At 58.8% G+C, this 24,705-nt stretch overlaps 3 protein-coding genes across 11 annotated transcripts; 1 reads left to right on the top strand and 2 right to left on the bottom strand.

Moving 5' to 3' along the window:
- Nucleotides 1-463: 463 nt before the first annotated feature.
- On the bottom strand, nucleotides 464-7,667 carry RHBG (Rh family B glycoprotein). 5 transcript variants are annotated; one of them, XM_048929114.1, is made up of 11 exons: nucleotides 6,983-7,653; nucleotides 6,794-6,870; nucleotides 5,734-5,920; nucleotides 5,196-5,346; nucleotides 4,930-5,077; nucleotides 4,458-4,624; nucleotides 4,128-4,265; nucleotides 3,853-3,986; nucleotides 3,636-3,757; nucleotides 3,363-3,436; nucleotides 464-3,220 (listed from the first exon to the last, which is right to left on the bottom strand). In XM_048929114.1, the coding sequence occupies exons 1-11, from the start codon at nucleotides 7,354-7,356 to the stop codon at nucleotides 3,161-3,163; spliced, it is 1,632 nt and encodes a 543-aa protein (XP_048785071.1). In that variant the 5' UTR covers nucleotides 7,357-7,653; the 3' UTR covers nucleotides 464-3,160. The 5 variants fall into 5 exon arrangements, 3 of the variants coding, with proteins under 3 accessions (XP_048785071.1, XP_048785072.1, XP_048785073.1); XM_048929115.1 differs by lacking the exon at nucleotides 3,636-3,757; XM_048929116.1 differs by having other exon boundaries at nucleotides 465-3,220; nucleotides 6,794-7,099.
- A 681-nt stretch (nucleotides 7,668-8,348) lies between these two features.
- On the top strand, nucleotides 8,349-11,042 carry HAPLN2 (hyaluronan and proteoglycan link protein 2). Of its 2 annotated transcripts, none has more exons than XM_048929118.1 (6): nucleotides 8,349-8,676; nucleotides 8,886-8,996; nucleotides 9,205-9,555; nucleotides 9,693-9,809; nucleotides 9,971-10,156; nucleotides 10,257-11,042. In XM_048929118.1, exons 2-6 carry the CDS (start codon nucleotides 8,912-8,914, stop codon nucleotides 10,538-10,540), a joined length of 1,023 nt encoding a protein of 340 aa, XP_048785075.1. In that variant the 5' UTR covers nucleotides 8,349-8,676; nucleotides 8,886-8,911; the 3' UTR covers nucleotides 10,541-11,042. The 2 variants fall into 2 exon arrangements, with proteins under 2 accessions (XP_048785075.1, XP_048785074.1); XM_048929117.1 differs by having other exon boundaries at nucleotides 8,792-8,996.
- BCAN (brevican) lies at nucleotides 10,120-24,354 on the bottom strand. 4 transcript variants are annotated; one of them, XR_007373502.1, is made up of 17 exons: nucleotides 24,279-24,353; nucleotides 23,936-24,184; nucleotides 19,684-19,776; nucleotides 19,187-19,579; nucleotides 18,927-19,101; nucleotides 18,711-18,838; nucleotides 17,945-18,238; nucleotides 16,578-17,006; nucleotides 15,907-16,089; nucleotides 15,301-15,732; nucleotides 13,571-13,678; nucleotides 13,263-13,421; nucleotides 12,643-12,725; nucleotides 12,268-12,412; nucleotides 11,944-12,126; nucleotides 11,754-11,857; nucleotides 10,120-10,178 (listed from the first exon to the last, which is right to left on the bottom strand). XR_007373502.1 is itself a non-coding variant. In XM_048929111.1 (16 exons), the coding sequence occupies exons 3-16, from the start codon at nucleotides 19,766-19,768 to the stop codon at nucleotides 11,832-11,834; spliced, it is 2,823 nt and encodes a 940-aa protein (XP_048785068.1). In that variant the 5' UTR covers nucleotides 19,769-19,776; nucleotides 23,936-24,184; nucleotides 24,279-24,353; the 3' UTR covers nucleotides 11,690-11,831. The 4 variants fall into 4 exon arrangements, 3 of the variants coding, with proteins under 3 accessions (XP_048785068.1, XP_048785070.1, XP_048785069.1); XM_048929111.1 differs by lacking the exon at nucleotides 10,120-10,178 and having other exon boundaries at nucleotides 11,690-11,857; XM_048929113.1 differs by lacking the exons at nucleotides 10,120-10,178; nucleotides 16,578-17,006 and having other exon boundaries at nucleotides 11,690-11,857; nucleotides 24,279-24,354.
- Nucleotides 24,355-24,705: the final 351 nt, after the last annotated feature.

Raw genomic sequence — 24,705 nt, 5'->3', positions numbered from 1 at the left:
AAAAGGCAATTAGAGCCCCTCAGTGACTGTCCCTTACATAACACCTTTGTTCCCAGCCCTTCACTTTACATTCAGTTTGTAAATAAACTTGACTCCCAGTTTTGCTGGGGCCTCGATTCCCTCTTGATTTTATTTTATTCTTCATTGGAGCTGGCAAAGAACGAGCTGATTGTTTGCTTGTACTGCCCAGGCACCCCGGAGTGGGCACTTCAGCCACCCACGTGCTGGGTGCCAACGATTTTAATTGCTGTGCCCCCAGTTCCAGTGCCCAGAAAGGCTCATTATGCTGCAAGCAATGATTAGTGTCCTGCAAACGGAGCTTTGTGATTGCAAGGGTCAAAGTCGAGGATGCTTACAGAGGGGGGCAGCTTGGCAGCAAGGCTGAGTTCTGCCCCACCAGTTTGGGGTTAGGGAGGGGATGTGGAAGACTCAGGATCACATTCAATTCATTCACATCCGCATTCGCATCCATTCTGTGTCCAGCCAATGGATCCGGAAGGAGTCAGGATTTGGATTTAGGTTATGTTAAGTCCTTTCCAACCCAGGCCATTCTGATTCTATGATTTGCACCCATAGGCAGTGCCAGGATGCTCCAGGGCACAGCGCCTTGGTGGCTCAGAGCTCTCCCACCTGGGAAATGGCAGACATGGAGCACCCGTGCTGCCGGGTGTTCCTATGGCACAGTGATGCCACGTGGCCATCAGAGCTGTCAGGCTCTGCTCTTTGTTTGGAGCAGGGATGCCTGGGCCCCTATGCCTCTCCGAGCCTCCCTGCTCCCATCTGGTGCCCATTATCAGACGTGTGCACCAGCCCTGTCTGACAAGGAGCTTTACAGGTGTCGCTCAGATAACAATTCACACTCTAACGAAGGTGGGAAAGATGATTAGCTGGCTTTCTATCAAGCAGAACACAGCATCAGCTGCTCCTTAGGGGGAGGCAGTAAGGGCCACGGATGTGTAAGGACACATACACCAGCAACATCGCAAGCCTGGGCTTTGTCCTGCTGCTAATTCCAGTGCACTTGCAGGCACCTCTTTGTGTGCCTTAGTTTCCCCAGCTGTAGGAGAGCTGTGGTTATTGCTTTTCCTCGAGCAACACCCTCCAAGCAGCTGATTGAGCTCAGGAGAAAGAAAGAGGAGGTGATGGAGGCAGGGCCCTCAGCAGCTGAGCTGCCAATGTAGAGGGCAAGGTGCTGGCAGAGCCAGGGCTCCCAGGGGACAGAGCTGGGAGTCGGGGTGCAAATGGGAGCTAAATGGCAAATGATAAATTGGCTTTTCTGTATGGATGTTTTGGCTTCCCCTGTATGGAGTGCATCTTCTACAGATGGGTTGCGAGGGGTCACAGGGATGGGAAACTGAGGCATGAGGGGCTTTGGACCCTGCTGCTGTGCTCAGGGCCTGCAAAACATCAAGGCACGAAGCCCAACCTGCGTCCCACCGGGTGCCACCGTCACAGCGCCCATCTGCACCCCGGTGCCGTGGCAGAGCCAGCCCAGCCTCTCGCTCCAGGATTATCCGCTCAGCCGCGCCATCTGTTCACCAAACTGCCATCATTATGTTCAACTTGGGAAGAAAACGGCCCCTACAGAGAAGCAATTTGTTCGCTGACGAAACCTTTCAGGCTCGTCGCCGTCCCCACCGACCCTCGCCGCCGCTGTCAGGGCCGGCTCTGCGCTCGCCTCGCTTAAACAGTCTGCGGGGAGAGAGGTGTGTGAGCCAGGCACTGGGAGGGTGCAGGGCTCCCTAATCCGATTATAGGGCATAAGAGCCTTCAGAGGGCCGAGGAGGAAGAGGAGGGAGTTGCACTCCACGCCCAACCCCAGCCCCGGGGGTCTTGCAATGATCTCACTGGAGGGGCTTTTCTTTCCTTCGCAGTGGGGTTGCTTTTTTGGGAGGAGATCAAAAGGGAAAAGGGCTGCCTGGGAAAGGGAGTGAGGAGGGGGGGTGAAAGAGTGGAGTTAGGGGCTGCAGGCTGGAGCCCAGCCCCAGTGCTCTTCTGCCTCCCATGGGTCGTGAGAAGCATCTTCTCCATGGAACAGAGCCTGGAGTGAGGTTAGGATGGACCAGGAGCAAAACCCCCTGGGCCTGCAATGAGGATGGAGCCTCATGTCGTGATGCTGGGCTCCTTTTTTTTTTGTGGAAATGCAATGGAACCAAAGCACTCAGCATGCACCTTGATTTCATTGGGTTCTTAGTGATGAGCAAGTGGGGATCCCTGGGAACATTACAGCATTGGTTTGATGTGTATCAAAGGCAAATGTTTTCAACTCCTGATGTGGAACAGCGCGCCAGCCTCCAAATTTTTCTGCATTATTTCTAAAAGGAATTAAAGAGCCCCATCTAAAAGCAACGTTTTTGGTCAGCCTGGAAGCAAATAGTTGTTTTGTTGTTGTCATTTTGTTTGGTTTGGTTTGGTTTTTTGCTCCCTCCTCCCCAGTCTCATTTCAGATCTCAGTGTATTTTCAGTGTGGTGCCAACCAGGACCATGGGGCATCCCTCTCTCAAGGGAACTGAGTGACATTTGGCTGCTTTGGAGGAGGGATCCTCCTGGTGCAAGGAGCTGGATGGGAGAAGGGAGGCCACCTGCATGTAAGGGACCAGGCTGTCACCATGGCCAGGCCCCGGGCTGTGGCACCCTCTGGTGGCTGAGGTAATGGAGGGGTTAGAGCTAAGCACGAAATCCGTGGCTCAAATGAGGAACCTGTGACTCCCCAGCACTGCTGTGAGGGGTGAGGGGATCCTGGGGGCTTTGCTTTCTTCCCTGGCAAACCAGGTGTGAATTCACGGCCAAATCCTGAAGTTACAAAAGAAGACAGAGGTGTTTTAATGGCGGTGGTCGACAGGATCCATAGAAAAAGTCTCTGCTGTTTGCCCTTCAGCTCAGTACGCCCCTTCCCAGCGCAGCACCCTAAAGAAAAGCCCTCCCCGCAGCTCTTCCCTATGTCAGGTGGAGAAAACGAAGGCACGGAGCAGAGCTGGCAGGAAGCACCTCTCAACCAAGCAAGGTCTGGATCCTCGCGAAGCTGGGCTGTCCTTTCTTCCCACAGCAAGAACCCAAACGACTGCAGCATCTCCTCGCTGTACATCCCCTGGGGACGGCGTGGAGACGACCCTGGTTGGGAACGTTGGGCTGCAGGCAGTGCCTGGAGCTCACCACGCTATCAGGCGACGTTGCCTCGCTCCTCGCTGCTCGCCCCGCGGTCACATCCATCCTCATCCATCTGCATCGGCACAGAGAGGGGTGGATTGGCTCAGGCGTGAAGCAGGACTTCGGGGGGTGGGGAGGGTTGTGACAAAGCTGCCTCCCAGCCTGGACCAAGGATGGAACTTCCCCCCCTCACCCCAAGAATAACCCCGCTGTACCTCCCGCAGCACTTTGCTCTCCAACTCGTTCCCCTCGGGGGGAGACCTCAGCACCTTCGTTCGCAGGAGGATTCCTGAGGATGCAGAGGATCCGTCTGAGCTCGCACCGAGCTTCCCCTGCCACCTAGCGGCCTCTCACCCCAGCTGCGCCGCGTGGGCTCCTCCGCGTCGGTTTTGATGGTTTCGTTGGGTCTTTTTTTGGGGGGGGGAGGGGGGGAGAGGGGGATTTATTTTTATTTTTATGTTTTTTCAATGCACGGGGTTGAAACTCACCCGTGAGGCCGCCCCCGGAGGCAGCCAACAGCAGGGTGACCAGCAGCCCGCATAGCTGCCACTGCGCCTGCTCAGCGTTCGTGCGGCTGCCTTCGGCCACCAGCGGGAAGACGAGCTGCAGCCTGCGGGGAACGGAGCCGTGGGCTCTGCTTGTAGCTACGGGGGGCACCGGAGCAGCCCCTACGTCGGAGCGTTTCCCGGTGCCGTCTCTTCTCACCTGTCGCCGTATACATCCGCGGTGGCCAGCGCTGCCAGCAGTGTCCCCAGGAAGGTGCCCAGGATCCCCGGCAGCCCATGGACGTTGTGCACTCCACACGTGTCCTCGGTTTTCAGCCTGGATCGCAGGATGGGCTGGGGGATGCACGGAGAGGAGGCTGGGTTTAGGGTGGGGGAAATGCTCCCCCCCCCCACTGCCCGCTGTTTTGGCTGAGTTGGGCATGCAGCTCCCCTGGATCCAAAGGTGCAGGACCTCATTGCCACAAGGGGACTCACCGAGAGGAACCTGGAGCCGAGCAGGGAGAGCTGGCTGGCCAGAAAGCCTGCTGTGAGAGCCCCAAAGGGGGTGGACAGCATCTCCCCTGCCATCCCCATCACGGCTGCGCTGGCCAAGGTGGCATCCTGGAGCTGGGCCTGAATGGAGCAGCACAGAGGGGTTGTCCTCATGGCATGGGGATGAGGTTTGGGTTTCCATAGGGTTCGAGCTGGGTTTTATCCAACCCAAGAAAGCAAACCAGCATCCCCTTGTGCTCCCTTGGACATTGTCATGCTTCCCGTCCCTGCGGGATGGACAGGGGCTTGGCTTTGTCTCAGGACAGGACCTACCACCTGCAGTGTGCCTTCCTCATACAGGATAGGTGAGAGGACAAAGGTGGCCAGGGTGCTCGCTGCCATAGAGAAGTAGAGGTTCAGCACTGCCCAGGGCTCGGCGCTGTCGTGGGTTGTGGTGGCTGAGGCAAAGCTGGGCCAGAAGATCCACAAGCAAAAGGTTCCTGCGGGAGGTGAGTGGGCACATATGGGCACTGAGGTTGCTCTCTCAAGGGAAAGAACCTCCTCTTGCTGGTGCCAGAAATGTACAAAGGGACAATGGCCACAGCTGGCAGTGTGAACAGTTTGGGCTGGACAGGAGGAAAAGCTTTTTTCCTTGGAAGAGATCCCTACGAAGGTGGAGAATCTCCATCCTTGGAGGTCTGCATTCTCAGACATGCAGTGGCATGACTGCGTGTCCTAGCATTGGTGGCAGTCCTTCCCCCCACCACTCCTATGATTCTGGTGTTGTAGGGCTCAAGCTTCATACCAACCACAGCAAAGAGATCGGGCTGGTGCCCCACGTCCTGCTGCTCTTTCCTTTTGTCCTTGTGGGGCCGGTGCAAGACGCGTGAAACCGTCAAGCCAAAATAAGCACCAAAAGTGTGGATGGTCAAGGAGCCTCCACTGTCGCTTACCTGGGAAAGAAAGCACCATGCAGGGCAGAGTATGGGATCTGCCCATGGCCAAGGCAGGTCTTGATGACAGGAATCAAAACAAAGACCCCAACTATTCCCTTTCTGGGGGGTGACTCACCCCCAGGAGGCTCCGCAGGACGTATTCATTGCAAGCAAAGAGAGGCACCTCCAGCAGAGCCATCAACAGCATCTGGATGGGATTCACCCTGCCCAGAACAGCCCCGGTGGAGATGAGGATGGCTGCGGTGCAGAAGTCAGCACTGACCATGCTGGGAAGGAGAGGCAAAGCACTGAGCTGGATCCAGAGCAGCCAAGGCAAGGGCAGGCACTGGGGAGAGTGAGTCGACTGGAGCTGAGCCTGAATCCCACATGCCATCCCCTACAACCCAAACCCTGCCTCTCCAACCCACGCTCCACACCCTGCTCCTGCAAGCTGAATGGGCAGCCTGAATTTTGCTGTCGGTGGCAAGGCTTGCATGGCTTGGGCAAGTGGGTCTCAGCGTTCCCCTAAACACTCGGCTGATGCTCAGCTAGCAGCCTGGTCCTCACAACCCTCCTCAAGAGCAGAGCAGTGAGTTTTACAGAGGAGGGAGCCAGTGTGCAAGGGATGGAGCTGGGCTGGGAGAATTGGAGCAGCAGCACCCTTCCAGCCTTACCTCTGAGTGCTCACGTAAATCTTGCTGTTCTGGGAGAAGTAAAAGAGCCCCTGGGCCAGTATGGCCCACTGGATGGTGAAAGCCACGATAAGGAGGCTGCCAGCCACACTGCCCACCCCGTAACGGCTGAGGAAGGCCAGTAGGAAGCCAAAGCCAAGGAGAGCTCGGAGGTGGGCATCCTGGAACCCTGGCAGGAGGCAGAGTGGGGCTGTGAGGCACCACAGGCAGGTCCTGGGTTTGGGTGAGAGTGACCCCCACCTGATAGCCTGGGGTTGAAAAGGTTTTGGGGGGTGTTGGAGCCTTCAAGCTGATGGCAATCAGCCTTCTCCACCCACACATGTCCCAGCACAACAGAGAACCGTGTCACCTCCCAGCATCAGTTCCCATCAATGCACGTGGTTTGCCCCACAGACTGGAAGCTTTTTGGAGCAGCTCGTGTAGCCCTGTCCACACTACTAACACTGACACAGGGGTGTTTGGAGATATCGGCCATAGGCAGGGACTCCCCTGCTGCTCTGCAAACATCAGGGGTAAACAGGGACCCAACACGCGCAGCAAGCAAGCAGTGCCATTGCCCCACACCTGGCAGTGACAACAAGCAGAAGACCCACATCCTGCTGTGGGACAATCTTCCCTTTGCATAGCAGGAACAGGTGAGTCAGCATACAGGTGTGGATATGTGGGCGGAACTGGGAGAACTGGCCCAAACTTGGCCAACCGCATCGGTGCTGCTGAGTGGGGAGGGAGGTGGCCAGAAGGGGCCGGGAGTAGGGTCTGGTTGGATGGCACTGTGCAAGGGGCTCGGTGCCAATCTCCTGGTGCTGCTAACCCGTGTGGGTGGAGTTTGTAGTCCCTGTAATGCCAGAAGCACCTGGTCGGGGAGGGGAGGGGGGTGCATGGCAGGCTTTCACCTCCCGTGATCCCCATGTCCACCTCTGCTCTCTTTTAGGGATAAAAGCCGAGCGCAGCAACTTTCTGCACGCGTGCCAGGAGAGTGAGGCAGGCGGAGCTGCTCCCCGTGCCCTCCTTCTACCCCCCTCCCAGAGGACAGGGTACTCACGGGGGTACCCCAAAGTCGGGCTGGGGTCTCTCTGGCTGCAGCTTGGCTCCGTGGAGCAGAGGTTGGAGCTCTCCGGACTGTAGCGGACAAAGGTGGCGAAGAGGACGATGGTGAGGAGCTGGAGGAAGAAGCACAGCCCAGAGAGGTGCAGCCTTGCAGCAACACGCTCAGCCATGCTGCAGAGCTCACCGAAGCGGCTGAGAGCTGCCTGCAAAGTCTGCCTGCAAACCACGCCTGCGAGGCCAAGTCCTGCCCGGAAAATGAGGGCAAGAAACAACCTGGGGCTGCTGGCAGAGCTGGTTCCCTCTGGGGTTGAGAAGCTGCAACAGAACCTTTCTTTTGCTTTGCTTTGCTTTGGTGAAGTTGTTTGTCCCGCACTGAGAAGGAAGAGGAAGAGGAAGGAGCTGACAAGTAAAGTACGGCCACTTTGGGGGAAGTGGCTCGGGTGCTTTGTTGGTGCAGCCAAACTGTGATCTCACGCTGCCCAAATGAAAGGGAGGGGGAGGACGGATGCCGGGCAGGGATGAGTCAGGGCTGCTTTGGGGTGTAGCTACTGCTTTCATGTGGGAAAAATGCAACCACCAGAAAGCCTGGCCAATGTGCTGCAGTGCTGGAAAGCCTTGAACTGCAGCCGGGCACTGCTGAACCGGGCACTGCTGGGAGTGCTCAGGGTCTGTTTTGGGTACAGATCTATGGGAGAGCTGGGGAGTAGCATCTGCTGTTGTTTTTTAACCCATTCCGGAGTAGCAGGGCACTGTCCCCTTCTTGTTCACAGTGGTTTGAAGCGTGGGGTCCTTGGGGGGCCTGCAGTGCCCAGAGCAGGGTGATTGCTTTGACCAAAATGGGGCAGGGGAAGCCTCCTAGAACAGCACGCACGGTTCTGCTTCCCACCCAGGGGCTGTTTTTTGCATTGTGCATGCCAAGATCGCTGTGTCCTCAGCTAGGACAGACAGACAGACGGACGCTTGTTTGCATTCGTGTGCGATGAGCTTCCTCCAGTCCTGGAGATGCACCCTGGGGGAGGGAGCTGATAAGGGAACCCAGAACACAGCCCTATTGTTTGGCCTTGTTTTGCTGCTCGCACCATCCCAACCCCAAAGCGACAGCAGCAAAGCTTCTGCCGTGGCTTTGCACTGGGCAGGGTGAGGCTGGGGGGGTGTCAGGGTGGGGGGACCCCCCCCAGATCGTGGCGTCAGCAGCCCCAGAGCCAGAGACTCCATGCAGGGAGCGTGGGTTTGATCAGCACTGATGGCTGTGGGAGCAAAGAGCAGAATTTCACGGGGAGCAGCACGGAGGGGATCTGTGCCTGCAATGGGGGGTGCGGAGCCCCGCATGGTGCTGACATTTTCCCTGAATTCTCTTACTCTGTGGCCTGTGAATAAAGGGATGCTTGTTAGCTGGCGAGCGCTGTGTTTTGCCGAGCAGAACAATACAGAGAAAGATGCCCACAATGGGAAATTGTGCTTCCTCCTCCCCGTGCGTTCCTCGGGGAGGTGTTGAAAAAAAAATAAAAAGGAAAAAAAAAAGAAAGAAAAGAAAAGAAAAAAAGAAAGGAGAAGAAAACGGGAAGAGACGGGCACAGGGCAGGGAGCGAGAGCACAGCCAACACTGATCATGGGAGCGGGACGTGGGGCTGCTGGGGCACTGCCTGCCCCAGGATGGCAATGGTGACGGTGACAGCAGTGCAGGCTCAAGGAGAGGGCAGGACCCAGCTGGGAGCACCCACAGCCGTCCCTGTGTCCTCGTGCCCTGTGTCCCCTCTTCCCAGCAGCATTGCAGCACAGGTTTGAGCTTTCCAGAGCCCTTCATCCTGAGATGGGGGGGCTGTGACAGAGCCAGGAGGCAGGCGGTGGTGGATGGGCACAGCAGCTCCCCTGAGGACGGTAAGCAGTGATGGGGACTGATGATGGTGGTGGTGGGAGAGGGGGCTGCTCTTGCTTATCTCTGTTCTTGGTACCTCTCAGATCATCAGTGTCCTGTGTGATGTCCACTTTGCAGGGCAAACATTGAGATGGTTTGGTTGCTGCCCATCTCCCTGCTGCATCCCCCAGTCTGTCCTGCTGCGTGGCCCTGATCCCTTTGCTCCCCCCAGGCTTTCTCCAGTCCCCAGCTCTAAAGATGCACCGGGTTCTGCTTGCATCCTTCTGGCTCCTGGCAGCATCCCCCACCTCCAGCATCTTCCAGAAGCCAACAGGGAGCCCTGGTAGGGAGCGGGAATGGGGACAGGACACTTCTGCTTGGGGATGGTATTGGGAGGTTTGGGCAGGGGCTGGGATGAACATCCTGGGGGCTGCAGCAGCAGGGAAATGAGGTGGGATGGTTGCTGGAAACCAGGCTGATGAGGGTGGTGGGGAGGTGCTGAGGGGCAGTGGGGCTGCGGCAATGCCTAGAGGTGAGCCGGTGCCTCGCAGCCACCCCACGCCTGCAGTACCTGCTGGAGCCCCTGCACACCGCCGTGCACACACAGCGAGGTGCCACGGCCACGCTGCCCTGCGTGCTGCGCGCCCTGCCCCGCAACTACCGGGTGAAGTGGAGCAAAGTGGAGCCAGCCAACTATGGGGAAAACGTTATCATCATCACCAACGGGCTGTACCACAAAAACTACGGGCCGCTGAGCCCCCGCGTGCGCCTGCGGCACAGCCACCGCTATGATGCCTCGCTCACCATCACCGATGTGACCTTGGAGGATGAGGGACGCTACCGCTGCCAGCTGGTCAACGGGCTGGAGGATGAGAGCGTCTCGCTCACGCTGCACCTGGAGGGTGAGGGATATGGGGAGGCTCCAATGGGTTCCCATTGCAAAGCCACTTCCCCCAGACTCCTGCTCAGCACCAGGTCCCTGGGGGCAAGAAGCCAGACCTCCATGGTGAGAGCGTGTCCCTCTGTCCCTGTCCTCTAGGTGTTGTCTTCCCCTACCAGCCCATCAATGGGCGCTATAGATTCAACTACCACGAAGCCAAGCGTGCATGCGAGCAGCAGGATGCCCGGCTTGCCACCTACCAGCAGCTCTACAAAGGTACTATCCTGCAGCATCCCAAATCCTCCTGTTGCCGCAAACCTGCCTTGCTGGTAGGGATGATGCTGAGTTGGCCAGGCTTCCACCCAGGCTGCCGTCCCCCATCCCTTCTATGCCCCGCTTTGTTCTTATGGGACGCTGAGGTTCTGCCCACCCCGCAGCTTGGATGGAGGGGCTGGACTGGTGCAACGCAGGCTGGGTGCTGGATGGCACCGTGCATTACCCCATCATCAACTCACGGGAGCCATGTGGCGGCCGCCTCCTGCTGCCAGGCATCCGCAGCTATGGGGCCAAGGACAAGCAGCGGGACCGCTTTGATGCCTTCTGCTTCACCTCTGCACTGCAAGGTACCTCCAGCATCCCCCAGCCCTGTGTGGTGACACTGGGGCTGCTCATGGAGTCATCACCCTCCATTATTTCCTCCCCCCCCACCCCTCCCATCCCCAGGTGAGGTCTATTTCATCCGAGGCCACCTGAACTTCAAGGAAGCTGGGCAAGCGTGCCGCAACCACGGTGCTACCATTGCTAAAGTGGGGCAGCTCTACTCTGCGTGGAAGTTTTTGGGGCTGGATCGCTGTGACGGGGGTTGGCTGGCAGATGGAAGCGTGCGATACCCCATCACCACCCCCCGGCAGCGCTGTGGGGGTCTGCCAGAGCCTGGTGTCCGCAGCTTTGGCTTCCCCAGCAAGGAGCTGCGGACCTACGGCACCTACTGCTTCACGGGGACATAGGAGAGGTGGGCAGAGGCAAAGGGGTGGCACCGGCTCTTGTCACCTGAGTGGAGAGCTCAAGGTGGGACAGGGGTCTCTGGGGCATCGTGGGTGGTGCTTGCATCCTCTGATGGAGTGATGAGGCTGAATTTGGGGGAATTTGTGCATCCTCTGATGGGCTGAATGTGGAGGGTTTGTGCATCCCCTCTGACGGGGCTGAGTCTGAGGGGGATTGTGCATTTCATGGAGCTGCTCCCCGCACTCAGCTGCCTCAGAATTTTGTAGGCATTCAAGGCTTGATGGAGAATCCAAAACCATTTCCAGCCCAGGAATTGAGGGGGTCTGGTCCAGCCCCGGTGGGCACGGCAGGCTCCCTGAGCCCCCCAACCTTGGTGCACCCCCGGCCCTGGCCTCGCTTCCTACGGCCATGCAGACTTTGGCTGGTGCAGGCATGCTGGAGAGCCAGGCATTTAACGAGTGTGACTAATGGAGTTTCGCTTTCTCAATTAATAAAGCGACAGTAAAGCGGCCTCTGGGACCGCCTGGCCACTCAGTGAGGGGGGTTTGCCAAGGACTCAAGCACTCCCCCCCCGCAGTGTCCTGGTGTCATTGGTGTCCCTGGCACCACACACAGGGGTTTCTGGGTTTGGGATACAGCTGGAGAAAACAGCGTGGGGACGCATCAACATGAGGACACTTTGGGCTGCTCCTCCCTGTGCCTGTGGCTCAGGGGCCATCGCTGTGCCCAGGCTGCTCCAGCATCGACCTGGTCCCCATGGCTCCATTGTGTGTCCCCCATTCCCAGTGCTGAGGCTGTGTACCTTTGCCTCTCCCACCCATGTGCTTGCTGGCACAAACCCCTCAGTGCCATCCATTTCCTTGCTTTCATTCCACAGAAATATGGAGAGGGCTTGAGATGCATGCATCCAGCAGTGTGGCCATGTCCCGGACACAGCCTCAGTGTCCCCTTCCCCATGTTGCTGTCTCAATACAGAAGGGGGGAAGCAGCAGCTGGAGGCGATGCTGCCATGTCCAAGCTGTCACCTGCCTTCCCCCCTCGCCCCCACCCCCATCTTCTCCTCCTTGATTTTAACTCTGTTGCCATTCCGGGACTCAAACAGCCCTGGTGCAAGGTGAGACACTGCACGAGTCACTGGCGATTCCTTTTGAGGGACTCTTTAGTTGTTGGGGTTTCTTTGTACAGATATAAAACAAGCAGAGGGCAGGCACCCACCAGGACACCTCTTGCCCTCCAGTGCTGCACTGCCATCCCGGTGACATCCCCATCCATCCTGGGAAGGTGACAGCTCACTCAGTCCTCGGAGTGCTGAGCCAGCCCTGGGGGGGGACACAGGAAGCAAAGAGCCCCATTGAAGACCCATTCACGAGGGGAGGTGTGGGGATGCAGGGGGCTGAATGCTCACCGGGGCGGCAGGAGAGCTGGGGCCGTTCCCAAATCCCATCCTCACGGCAGCGGATGATGGGGGAGCGGCGCGGGGCGAAGCCGTGGCGGCAGTGGTAGCGAGTGATGGAGCCGATCTCATAGCGCTGCTTTGGTTTGCCGAAGGCGAGAGCGTTGCTGACGGTGGGAGGGGGTCCGCACTGCACTGTGGGGTCGGGGGAGAAGGTGGGCGTCCTGGGGCTGCGCCGAACCCCTCTGCCTCACCACCAGCTTCCACCCCAGCTCCGGGTGAGCTGAGAGCGGTCAGAACCCTTTTTTCCTTGCTATGGGGGGGTGCGTGGCTTACCCAGCCCCATTTTGCAGGTGTAGGAGAGGTGGTAATTGCAGGGGACATCACTCCATTGTCCCCCGTCGTGCCACACAATGACCACGCAGTTCTCACCGGAGAGAAAGTAGCTGTCGGGTTGCCCCGGGTGCCAATTTTCGTAGAGCTGGGGAGCACAGGACGGGCTGGGGCTTCGCTGGCACTTTGCATTGCGTCCGTGCCGTGGTGCCCCATCTCCGTGCTGCTGGTTCAGACACCCCGAATCACACGGTGCTCATGCCAGTGGTTTCAACTGAGGCTTCAAAACCTGGGACCCATCCCAAGGGATGGAGAAGGACCACGAGGTGTGGTGGGGATGGGAACGGGGTGAGGAGGGGGATTGGCAGCACGGCTTACCAGGGGGCTGCCGTCGGACCACTGGAAGTCCCCCTCGATGGTGCGGTCGTTGAGGCCGATCCATTGGTACTCGCGGTACTGTTCTGGGGACAGAGGAGGGCTTGGGGGGATCTGCCATCCCCTGGCATCCGTCAGGGCGGAGAGTTTGGGGGGGGTCGCCGGGAGAGGGCAGCAGAGCCCCAGTGTCCCCATGCCTGTGCGTGGTGTCCCCGTGTCCCTTCCTGCTCCTCCTGGACCGCCCCGCTTCCCAGCTGTCCTTTCTACCAATTAATCCATCCTATTGCCAATGTTTCCTTTCCTTTCCCCCTTTCCTTTTCCCCCTTTCCTTTCTCTCTTTTCTCTTTTCTCTTTTCTCTTTTCTCTTTTTTCTCTTTTCTCTTTTCTCTTTTCTTCTCTTTCCTCTTTCCTCTTTCCTCTTTCCTCTTTCCTCTTTCCTCTTTCCCCCTTCCTTTCCACTTTCCTTTCCCCTTATTATAAAAACATTTGTGATGGTGTCTGCCCATCCAGCTGCCTTTTCCAACAGAGGGAGAGGAGCTTTGGCTCTGCTTTGCCCCTTGGCCAGACCCACTGTGGTGGGATGCTGGGTCCCATGCCCTGCAGGTTGGGGTGGCCCCACGTACCGTTGATGAAGTCCTGCTCCTCGGGGGTCAGGATGGTGGCCAGATGCCCCCCAAAATGTCTGCACTGTGACTCGGCGTCCTCCCAGCTCCTCCGGGTGGAGAAGTGCTTGTAGCAGGCTCCCTGGAAGCTGTCCCAGCTGGGGCTGCACCTCTTCAACGCTGAACCACAGCAGGAGAAAAGGAGGGGAGAGAGGACAAGGGTCAGCACCATGGAGCTCAGCCCACGAGCAAGCCAAAAGAACACCCAAAACAGATTTCTGTGCGCTGATGCCTGAAGGACCACGGGCTGTGTGACCCTGTGGACTCACGTCTCTCGCAGCTGCTCCCTCCATAACCTGGCAGGCAGAGGCAGGTGGGATGGGTGCCATCCTCAATGCAGGTCCCTCCGTTCAGGCAGGGGTTGGGGATGCAGCCACCTGCAAAGCACGGGCATCCCTGCTCACTGCATGCCCCTGAGCTGCCCCTCAGCCCTCGGATGGATGCACAGAATCTGGGGCACGGTGGCACGCCTGGAGCCATCCCATCTTCCTGCACTGGATGGGTTTGAGGCTTTGGCGTGTCCCCATCACTCAGCAGGACACTGTTAGAATGTGCCGTGGATGGGGATGAGTCCTGCTGTCCCCAGAGTGGTGCAACAATGGCTCTTTTGGAGGGAACATGAAAGGATAAGCCCTTGACATGTCCCAGACACACGTCCTCAGCCTGGCAGCAAGGCGAGCCTCGTGCCTGTCCCCAGCCTTACTGCTGTCACCTTCAGCCTGCCCAAGGCTGAGAACTCAGTGGTGCCATCCTTGACCTGCAAAACCAGCACCAGCCCGTTCCGGTCATTAAGACACACAGTCATTAATCTGTCCCCAGCTCAAGAATGTGATTTAGGGCTGTCGCCAGCACCAGCGGCACAGGGAGTGCAAGTCCTTGGCACTATCCAATGCCCTGTGCCCTCGCTTGCCCCAGACAGCATCACCTCCCCGCCTGCAGGAGCACGCAGACATCTCCAGTGGACTGCAGCAGGGTGAGAAATGAGCTATTTAAGGCTTGGGCACGTCCGGCTCTTTGGGAACATATCTCTTCTTACCAGGACGTCCACATCCACACTGCAAGGTGCTGAGCAGCGCCCATGCTGGGGGGGTGAAGAAAGGAACCCCAGCGAGGCTGTCCCACGGGGACAAGGGCCAGCAAGATGGGCAGGGGTTCAGTTGCAGAGCTGAGAGCATCCTGGCTTAGGAGCCAAGAGGAGTTTTGTCTTGGGGTCACTGCTCATGCACCCACCACCCTCCTGCAGCTCGTGGGCTCCATCTCAGCCCCTGGTGCTCACCTCGAGGCTGTGCACCCCCAGAACACCCAACACCCCACAGCTCTGCACGGCATTCAGCTGCGTGCACCGTAGGGATGCTCCAGGGACAGCTCACACCCTGCTCAGCCCCATAGGCCCTCATCCCTCTGGGGCCCGGGGGGATTAGTTCGTCAGTGGGGATGCGAGCGAGGCAGCGGGCGCAAGGATGAAGGGAAGAGCTAGCCGAGGTGCGTGTTCTAGAAAGCTTTTAATTCCCTTTATTAGTACCACTGTTAGTCAGAGGAGGGTTTGGGACCTTCTTTTGTTAGATTTGTTTCTTTTTTTCTTTTTTTTTTTTTCATGGAAACAGTCATTAAAACACTTCACAGAAGTAGAAGAGAATTAAGTGCATGCATAGCTCAGACCAATTTGTTTGACAAATATGTGCTTCTCCGGACCTTTAACCTTCCCTTACCCAGCCGAAGAGAGGAGGAGAGAGAGAGACAGATGGACAGAAGGACAGACGAGAGGAAAGCACAGTGCAAAGGAAAGGTGCTGCCACTCTCTAGTGCCAGTGTGCAGCCAGGAGCGCTGCCCCAAGTGCAAAAATGACACAGTGCTGGGGACCCCCGGCCAAGCTTGCACCTGCACCCAGGCTGGCACGCTCTGTGGGCAGGGCGGGCAGTGGGGTGGCCGAGCTGGGTGCTGGGGACAGCCTGGGGGGCCCAGCATGGGGAGAGGTGAGGCCGTCCCTGTAGGTCCCACCTGGTTCTCCGGGGACGGCTGCAAGGAAACCCTCCACGGTTGCAACAGAGGGCATCGGACGCTCTTCTTCATCCTCCTCCTCTTCCTCACCCTCCTCCTCTTCTGAAGATGCAGCGGGCATCCCGCGATCAGTGCTTGGGGTTTGCAGTGCATCGCTGCTGCTGGGCAACTCTGCGTGCCATGGGGTGACCTCTGTTGTCGGGGCTGTGCCCCCATCCCCTGGTGCTGTGGGTGAGGAGAGCCACAGGGCCCCCGACTGCTCCTCTCCATCATCCTGCAGCTGCGGCGGTGCAGGGGGCAGCGGGGATGCCCCAGGGTTTTCGGTCACATCTCCTGACAGCTCGGGGTCCTCAGCAGCCCCCACAGTGTGGATGGGGGTGCTGGTCCCCCCAGCCCCACGGCTGCCTACGGAGGAGGATGGCTCTTGGATATCTGTCGAAGTGACAAAAGTGGCGCTGGTTGGATGTGTCACCTGGCTGTCCTCGTGCCCAGATGCCCTGCCGTTGTGGGCTGGCCGCCCCACAGCTTCCCACAGGTGGATGGGGAGACATGTGGGGACAACGGAGCCAGGTGGCTGGGGATGCCCATTGGGTGGCTCTGTGTCACCTGCTGCAGCCACCGATGGGGACAGGGCGTCACTGGGTCCTTCTGTGCCCACCAGGACTGTCTGCACATTCGGCTTCATGGGCTCTCCAGGCTCTTGCCCTCTGCCCAGACTCTCTGCTGCTGTGTTCCCGAAGTCCTCACCCAGCACAGAGCCCAGCGGCCGTTCCAGCGCTGCTCCATCCTCTGCAAGGGGCAAGGAAAAGCAGTGAGACACCCACAAGACGAGCCAGCCAGGAACCAGGCACTGGCATTGCCGGCAATGAGCAGAGCTGAAGGGAAAATGTTGGCACAGTAATGCCTGAGGAGACAGAAACAGCCCCAGGTCTGGTGATGCTTCCCCCTCTGAACCAGCCCCATTGCTCCGGCTTGGCCATTGCATTCTCCTGTCCCGCAACACGTCTTTGCTTGGCCCCTTGCCTCCTCTTGGCACAAACACAGCATGGTTTGGCACTGGCCCTGCCCGCTGCACCCTGCCGTCCTGGCCACTGGACGGACAGACGGACGACTGCATGGCAGGGACAGACCAACAGCCCCACGCCTGTCACCACCACACCAGGACAGCGGCACCCCGGCCATGGGTGCACCCTCGGTGAGATGGCACTTGGACAGCTCTGTGCCTGCATCCCTGCTGCTGCTCTCTGCGCCCCAGCCCTGAGCACTGCTGGACCTACCCGTGCGGGATGGCTCTTGCCTGGCCTCTGTGCACCTTCCACCTGTCCCTGTCGCCTCGTCCTGGTCTGCAGGGGACGGGCTGCCTGGTTGTACAGCACAGCTATGCGGGATGCCTGCCTTGGGGACAGCTGGGGCTGTGGGGAAAGGGGCAGCGGAGGATGGGTGACGTCCTCGTGCTGAGGACGAGGAGGTATCTACTGGGGGGTGCCGGGTGTCTTCGGGGGACAGGCTTGGCTTTTCCAGCTCAGCATCAGCCACGTCCTTAAAGAAAGGGACGGCGTATATAGCCCCTTGCGACTCAATCTCCACTTGCGCTTTGGGCAGCTGCAGCTCCTCCAGCTTTTCTGCCACTGTAACAATCTCCTGGAGGCCCTCGGGCTCTCTGGCTTGATATTTTCCTGCAGCCTCAGGGAAAGAGTTTGTCCCTTCTGTGGGCAGAAAGAAAGTGGGGTATTACCGCCTTGTCCTGGCCCCGCGGCAGCTGGGGACAACCTGGGGGATCCCTGTGCCCCGGCTGAGCTGGGTTGTTAGTGGGTTATGCAGTACAGCACTGCGAGATGGGTCCATCCTGCCTAGCTTCATCTGTGGAGACAGCGGGGAATCCACTGAGAAATGGGGAAACTGAGGCACGGAGGCATGCAGCGGATGGTTGGTGGGAGCACAAGGCCCAGGGGACGCTCAGGTAAGTGGGAATGGGAAGAATCTGCGCCTGTTATCCCTGTGAGCCTCAGTCCTCACTCACGTGCCCCGGTGCGCAGGGTGCCCTCAGCACCCAGTAGCTCACTGCCTCTATTTCATTTCCTATCCGTGGTAATAAATAGACCTTACAGACCTGGCAGGCTGTGCCCAGCAGCCTACAGAGAACCCCAAAACGCCTTCAACATCCACATAGGGGTGAACCGTCCTAGAGCCACGCTCCTGCAGCTGGCTCAGCCCCAAGGTGAGGGCTCATGGCATCGACCTGGGACAAGTGCTGTGCCCAGAGCCACCCTGAGCTCACACGGACGGAGACATCCCTGCCCTACTGTGCTACAGCAGCATGCAACGCTGAGGCCGACCTTGCACTATACTGCCATGCGCTATGCAGACCACGCAGAGCATCCATCCTCTATCACGACGTATCAGCATGCAGTATTGAGATCATGCAGGTTATTCCTCCCCTATCAAGATATATTGGCATGCAACACTGAGCTCATGCAAAGCATCCCTGCCCTGAGTCGGCATGCTCTACTGCAGATATGCAGAACACCCCACACTCCACAGCGACAGGGCGGCGTGGCGAGCATGTAGGGATCTCTATTCTGTCCCTGCTTCGTGCACCCCGGAGCCCAGCACTAAACTTTGGGGCCGCGGTGCCCCTGGTTACCTCGGAAGCAGTACGCATCGTATCTGCTCTGTGCGTCGGGGAATCCCGTCTGGTTGCGAAACTGGAAGATGGTTTTGACACCCGGCAGGGCTCCTCCGCAGCGCTCCCGCGGGGTGACGATGGGATAGCGGACGCTGCCATCAGCCAGCCAGCCGGGGTTGCAGGCATCCAACCCTGCACTCCAGGCTGCGTAGAGCTGTCCTGTGCTCGCCAGCACCGCACCCTGCGCCCTGCACCGCGCCACCGCCTCCTCCAGGGTAAACTTGTCCGGGGCCGTCTCCAAAAATATTTCCCCTGCAATGAAAGGAAGGAAACAGGCATCAGGAGATGGTTCAGGAATGGGGAGAGGGGTGGATGCGGGTCTGTCCTTGCACATGGGGCAGGGGCGAGCACTGAGCCATCTGCTCAGCTCTCCTGAGCTCTGCCCATAGCTTGCTGCACAGGCAAACTTTCCAAAAGAAAAACGTGACTGATGCAGGTGCTGCTGATTCCACCTGGCAGTGGATTCCATGCCACGTAGCGTGCACGAGCAGCAGGGTAGCAGGTATGTGACACACAGGGACAGCCCCAGGTCAGCAGCGCTCCCCAAGCAGTAGGAAGCATCAGTGGTTTATTGAGGCAGGTCAGCAAGGCAGCTCTGCAAAGGGTTGCAGGGAAGCAAGTCTGTGCCCTCTACGGAGCGCTGCACATTTGGGACATTGCTAAGGGAACTGGGTGACAGCGCTGGGCTGTGAAAAGGAGGTTGGACATGGAGCACCACAGGCACCTGGCACGTCCTCAGCATAACAGTACACGTCGTACATGTCCTCCGGGTCCACCACACCGTAGTTCCTCACCCCTGGGAAGCCATTCATGTCTCCGTAGCACGCCTCACGGGGAGTGTGGATGGGGTACCTGGCAAAGCAGAGGGGAAGAATGGTGGTGGCTAAGGGGTGGCACAGGGGAGTCACTGGGTGCCAGAAACACGCCATGGGGCGCTCACCTGACGGTCTGGTCAGCGATCCAGCCAGCATCACACTGCTCGTAGCCTCCCAGATAGGCAGCATACAGCTGCTCAGGGGTGGCAATGCTGGCACTGATGGCAGTGCATGCCTCCTGCGCCTCGGCAAAAGTGTAGGTGTAGCGTGTGGAACCCCCACGGTAGTGAAACACCACTCCTGTAGGGAGGCACAGGGTGAGAAGCCAGGAGAGAGGATCCGGGTAGGGTCCCCCAAACTGTGCTGCTCCCTTTCCTGTGCGTACCTTTGACTCTGAGGTCGAGGATGTCGTGGCCGTCCTCGATGCCATGCTGCACGTCGCAGCGGTAGATCCCCGAGTCGTTGGGGCGCAGCTCGGTGAGCAGCAGAGAGGCGTCAGTGTAACGCTGATGGAAGACAGGCAAGGAGGCACGGAGGCGGTAGTCCTCACTCACCTTCACCTTTTCCCCCCGTGCTACCAAGATCTCTGCCTCCCTGCCTTCAGAAATGAAGGTCCACTTGACCCGGGGGGCTCCCAGCACTGCTCGGCGTCCCGCCGTGCTGGCAGTGGGCAGGGGTGCGAGGTAGGTGATGAGGCAGGGGATGGTGACGTCCCCTGCCAGCACAGCATGAAGGGCTGGGTGCCGTGGGATGGACACCTGCAGGGCCTTGAGGTCATCTGGGGGGAGAAGAGCAGAGAGATGAATGGGGCTGGCATGTGAACCCCCTGCCCCCAGGATACTGGCTACAGTGTGAGGGTGAGCACGGCTGGGGCTGTGTTACCTGTGACATCTTCAGGGCTGAGCACCTCCGGGACCACCGTGGGGGCAAACGCCCAGAGCAGCAGCAGTGGGAGAACTGAGGCCATCCTGTGCCCTGTGAGGGGGTACAAAAGTCCAGCAGAGGGTATGAAGTGCAAAGAAGTATCATAACCTCCAGCTCTCTGCTAGAGGGAGGACTGGGAGAGACTGGTGCCTGCATGCACGGGGTGATGCACAAAAGCATCAGGTTGAGAGCATGCAGCCAGCACGGATCCTGCATGGCATAAAGGAGAGTGAGCAGAAGGAAATGTGCAGATGTGCCCTGAGGAGCAGGAGAACTGCAGTGCCTCAGCTCAGTGCCCAGGGTCCAATCCAGCCCCAGGGAGAGGGGTCCTCTGGGGACAGCAGATCTGAGCACAGCATGGAAAGTCTGAGCGCACAGCCAGGCAGGAGGAGATGCCAGAGCTGGGCTGCGCATCGAGACACCGCAGTCAGAAACCTCAGAGGGGATTGTAATAGCTGGTGTTGATCAGGGTTGAAGGAATGAGCCACTGAGCCCTGGCTCATGGTGTGAGAGCGTGAGTGCACGCATGCAAGCTGGGCTTTTGGGTGTGCATGCATTGCAGCTTGCATGTGCACTGCAGCATGCATGTGCACGTGTATGGGCACGTACATGTGCTTGTGAGTGTGCTTCCACACGTGTGGCCAGGGGGGTTCAGCTGGAGATGGGGATGCTGAGGGTGCACAAAGCACGGGGCAGTGGGGGAGGGATGGAGCAGGAGGTCTCCTCGTTGCCATTCAGCTCACGCCGGAGGTTTCCCGCGCACAGGCTGGGAAAACCAGGGCCGAGTAAAGCAGCCATTATGTCCCAGGTCTCTCTCAAGGCTGCCTGGCACAAAGGGCTCTCCCCCGCCGGCTGAGGAGCAGCACTGAAAGGAGAGCCCAGCAGCTAGCACGGCTGTCACCAGCTCTGCAGAGCAGCACCGGGGACACTGGGGATGTCACGGAGGAGCTCCAGCCATCTGGAGAGGACACCAGGGATACGGAGAGGTCCCTGCATGGTGCATGGCTCTGCAGGATGGCGTGGCCCCATGCACTCCTCTGCAGGGGCTTGGTGGTTTCCTCGGCCCTGGACTGGCACGCAGCGACCCTGAGCCTCAGAGCGCCTTTGTAATTTATGAGCTCTTTGTGCTGCATTGATTTTGGCAGCCACTGAAGCAGATTTGGCACCTCTGTGGTGAGCTCTGGCCCAGGTCGCAGGCTGCCAGGGCCAGGCTGAAGGGAGGCTGCCCTGGAGCTGCATCTCTCTGCAAAGGATGATCCCCGAGAACCCCAGGGGACCAACGTGCCAGGGAGTGGTGTGAATACAGCCCAAGAACCAAGGGCAAACAGCCTCCAGCACTACATGTACACCTCTTAGCACCGTGCACCATGCTCACACAGCCCCTAGCACTGTGCACTCTAGATGTACACCTCCTAGCATCACGCACCATGGACACACAGCCCTGAGCAGCACGCACCATGCACGTACAGCCCCTTAGCACCACGCACCACACACGCACGTCCCCTAGCACTGCACGCCGTGCATCCATCCTTTTCCATCCAATACATGACCAGTGCTGCCAGCACCAAGCTGGGGGCTTTCCCAGCTCTGGATTGATCATTGGAATTCAGCCCCATGGAGCAGAGTGAGGGATGGACCCTGCTGCGTGGTGACTGGCTGTGACCCCCAGTGTGGTGGAGAGAGGCACTTTTTGTCCCAGGCTCTTTTTCTTCCTGTCCCCCAGGCGCCGCAGTGGTACAAGCAGGGAGCAGCTGTGAAGCCTCAGCAAGGAAATTCAGGGGATGAAAGCTGCATGAGTGCAGCAAGACGGAGTGAGCGGGGGGCTGCTCCCCTCCTGAGCCCACCCAGAGCTGGGACACCCAACACACTGGGACTGGGGCTCCATAGGGGTTAAACCCAACTCACCCTGCCCACGGGAGTCCTGTGATGGCAGGACTCTCAGGCGTCACTGTTTGAGGTTTGGGGTTTGGGGTTGGATATGTATTTTTTTCCTATTATTTGCCACAAATGGAATTTTTTTTTTAGCCTTCGCAAAGGAAAGGCTGGGAGCGGGAGCAAGGGAAGGCAGCTAAAGGGAAAGTGGGAAGCAGGGAGCAGGGCTGCGTTAGCTCTGAGCTCCCAGCCACGGGGATGGGTGGGATGCTCACGTGCACACTGACTGCCTCCATTTCCCTGGGAAACCAGGTGGAAAATGAGCAGAGGTATTTTGGGATGAGAACAATCTTTCTTCCACCCCTGAACTCACTCTAATTTAAGCCACAGCAAAGCATGAGTGATGCTGCAAACAGGGGTCCCGAGCCCCTTTCTCTCCACACCATCACAGAGAAGCTTTCCCAGGCTGTCCCATCCCCATGCAAAGCCCCTCTGTCCCTGCACGTGACAACTTTGTCCCTGCTCCCAAGGTGCCCTGCCAGCCCATAGCGCAGCTGATCAGCGGCTTTCCAGGGATGCTCAGCTGCAGAATGAGTCAGCAGCCACAGGCAGAGCCTGGCCCCGCTCCAGTCTGCCCCGTCCCCCCCCCATCTCCGGGCTGCAGGTGCCCCAATGTTCCCATGCACGTGCCTGTCCCTCTCTCAAACTGTCCCCTCCTTGCTGCAAACTGCCCCTGCTTCCTGCACCACCACCAAAACAAGGGGACCCACCATACCGGGGGGGGGGAAGGGGGGTGGTGGTGGTCACAGCAGTGAGCCCCCCATGTGCTGAGCACAGAGGATGCTGCGGGAAGCACCCAGCAGCCTCTTGGCAGCAGCTGCTGGCAGAGCATAAAAGGCCGGAAGCAGGTGGGAATGGGGGGGAGGAGGGGTCCTTTGGCTGCCAGAGCTGCTCCCCCCCCCCCCCCCCCCCCCAGCCCATGTTGGAGAAAGGGGCTCCTTGTTGCTGGGCTGGGATGTGCCCCCACTGCACAGGGAAGAGCTGTGTCCCATCCCCAAAGCCTCATGGAACTGCAAAGGGCAGAGCTGAGCTGGTGGACCCTCAGAGGGACCCCACAGTCACTTGGGCATGGTTCACACATCCGTGGAGCTTTGCAAACCCACCCACTGCTGCATGGCTCCGGTGGGAAAACTGAGGCATGGATTGGGGTGGGGTGGAGGAGAGGGTGCCCCAGATTTCAGCAGCAGAGCCTGGCCCCTCAAATCCACCTTCCAAGCACAAAATCACAGCACTGCAAAGTGCTCAGGCTCCCAGTTTGCCCAGTCCAAACCCATCCCCTGCAAAACAACCCCAAATGCCCCGAGCATCATCACCCTGAGCTGTACGGGGTGGGCAAGGACCTGCCCAAAGGGGGCAGCAACCCCTGGACTGAGCCTCTCATGCAGAGAGGTACTGGAGCAAAGGGCAGAAAGGGTCTTTCCCCACCCCTCACCAGCTGAAGAAGCAGCAAGTTTCTGGGTCTGCCTGGGCTCTTCCCAGCTGGGGAGCACTGAGGGCTCAGTGGGATGCTCAAGGGGAGCACCTCCATCCCAGAGCAAAAACACTGTTTCTGCAAGAGGGCAGGGGGTGCACATCAAAGTGCCCCAAGCCCTGGGCACACACACAGACATTCTGAGTTTGTTCAGTAGGGAAAAGCAATGAAAACCCCACAAAACGTTCCCTTTCTTTTTTTTTTGCCCAGCCCTTCTTGCCCCCCTTGGGACACCAGCAGGACTGGGGGGAAAGAGCTGGGAGCCAATGGGAAAATCCTGTGATGCTGTGCAGCTCTGCTCTCCCTCAGCCCCCGTGGTGTGGGGCAACTTCAGCCCCAATGCTTCCCACTTCCCCACCCCCCCCTGCCAGCTCTGTGCCTCTTTATCCCATCCCGGTGCTGCCCCGATTGCATCCTCCTTAAAACGAGGACCTGTCCCTGGTGGCTGAGCAAGGAATGGGCTCCATGCTGAGACCTGCAAGCCCCAATCCCCAATTAGCATCAATCCCAAAGTCACTTTCCCACCTCAATCCTCAAGCACTCCCCCCCCCCCCCCCCCCCCCCATTCCTGCTCTGCAGAGCCGGCGCCACCTGAAAGAAACTTGCAGAGCTCTGCCAAGGACAAAACGGGGACCGGTGGGAGCATCCCTGCTGGACATCCAGGTCACCCCCAGCAAGCAGGGAGAGCTGTGCCCACCCCCCAGCCCCATCACCTCCCCGCTTACTTTCTGCTGGCACAGAGGTGACATGAGATATTGCAATAATAGCGCAGTACAGCCCGCAGGAGGGGCTCTCCCCGTGTCCCACCTTGCTCACGGTGCGGGCAGGGGTCCCCGGGGGCCCGGTTTGGGGTTGAGCTGAGGTTTCTCCGGGGTAGAAGTAGGCAGCAGGTTGGCAGCAGGGCTGGGAGTGAGCTGCACCGGGCATAAGTGCAGACACCGAAAGAAGAGGAGTCTTCTGTGTGTGTCCGTGTCCGCGTCTCTCTCTCTCCCTTTTTTTTTTTTTTTCTTTTAATCCTTCCTCTTTCCCTCCTCCTTTTATATTTTATTCCTTCCCCTAAGTAAGAAAGAAAAAAAAATTATTACCGTGTTGGCTGAGCGCGTTGTCCCTCCCCGTCCCTCCCTCCTGGCAAAGGCAGCACGAGACCCACGCCGCGGCTGCTCCAGCTGGGCACGCTGTTTAACCCAATGCAGCAGAGCCGAGCAGCTGGGAAGGGACAACCTATATTCAGCCCCCTCTGGCATCGGGGTGCACTTTGAGTGCTTATTTCCGACACTGGGCACCTCCGGCAGGATGTGGAGCCGGTGAGGGGGGGGGGGGGGTCTGTGAGAAGGGGTCCTGCAGCTGATGGAGCTGTGGCTTTGTCATGCAAAACCCCCTCTGTCAGCTCCACTGCCGTCCCCGTGTGTTGGAGGCAACGGAGTGGGACCGGGGTTTTCACCCACCCCTAAGGGAGAAGAGAAGCTGAGAGCTGACATCCTGGCAGACGCTGTGCCTCAGTTTCCCCATCTGCAGCCAGTGATGGGATGGGATGGGATGGGATGGGATGGGATGGGATGGGATACGTCTGTATGGGA

This window comes from Lagopus muta, chromosome 29 (genome assembly GCF_023343835.1).
Source record: "Lagopus muta isolate bLagMut1 chromosome 29, bLagMut1 primary, whole genome shotgun sequence".
In the NCBI taxonomy this organism is placed as follows: domain Eukaryota; kingdom Metazoa; phylum Chordata; class Aves; order Galliformes; family Phasianidae; genus Lagopus; species Lagopus muta.
Note: the sequence above shows the minus strand (reverse complement) of the source record. Positions and strands in the feature narration are given on the sequence as shown.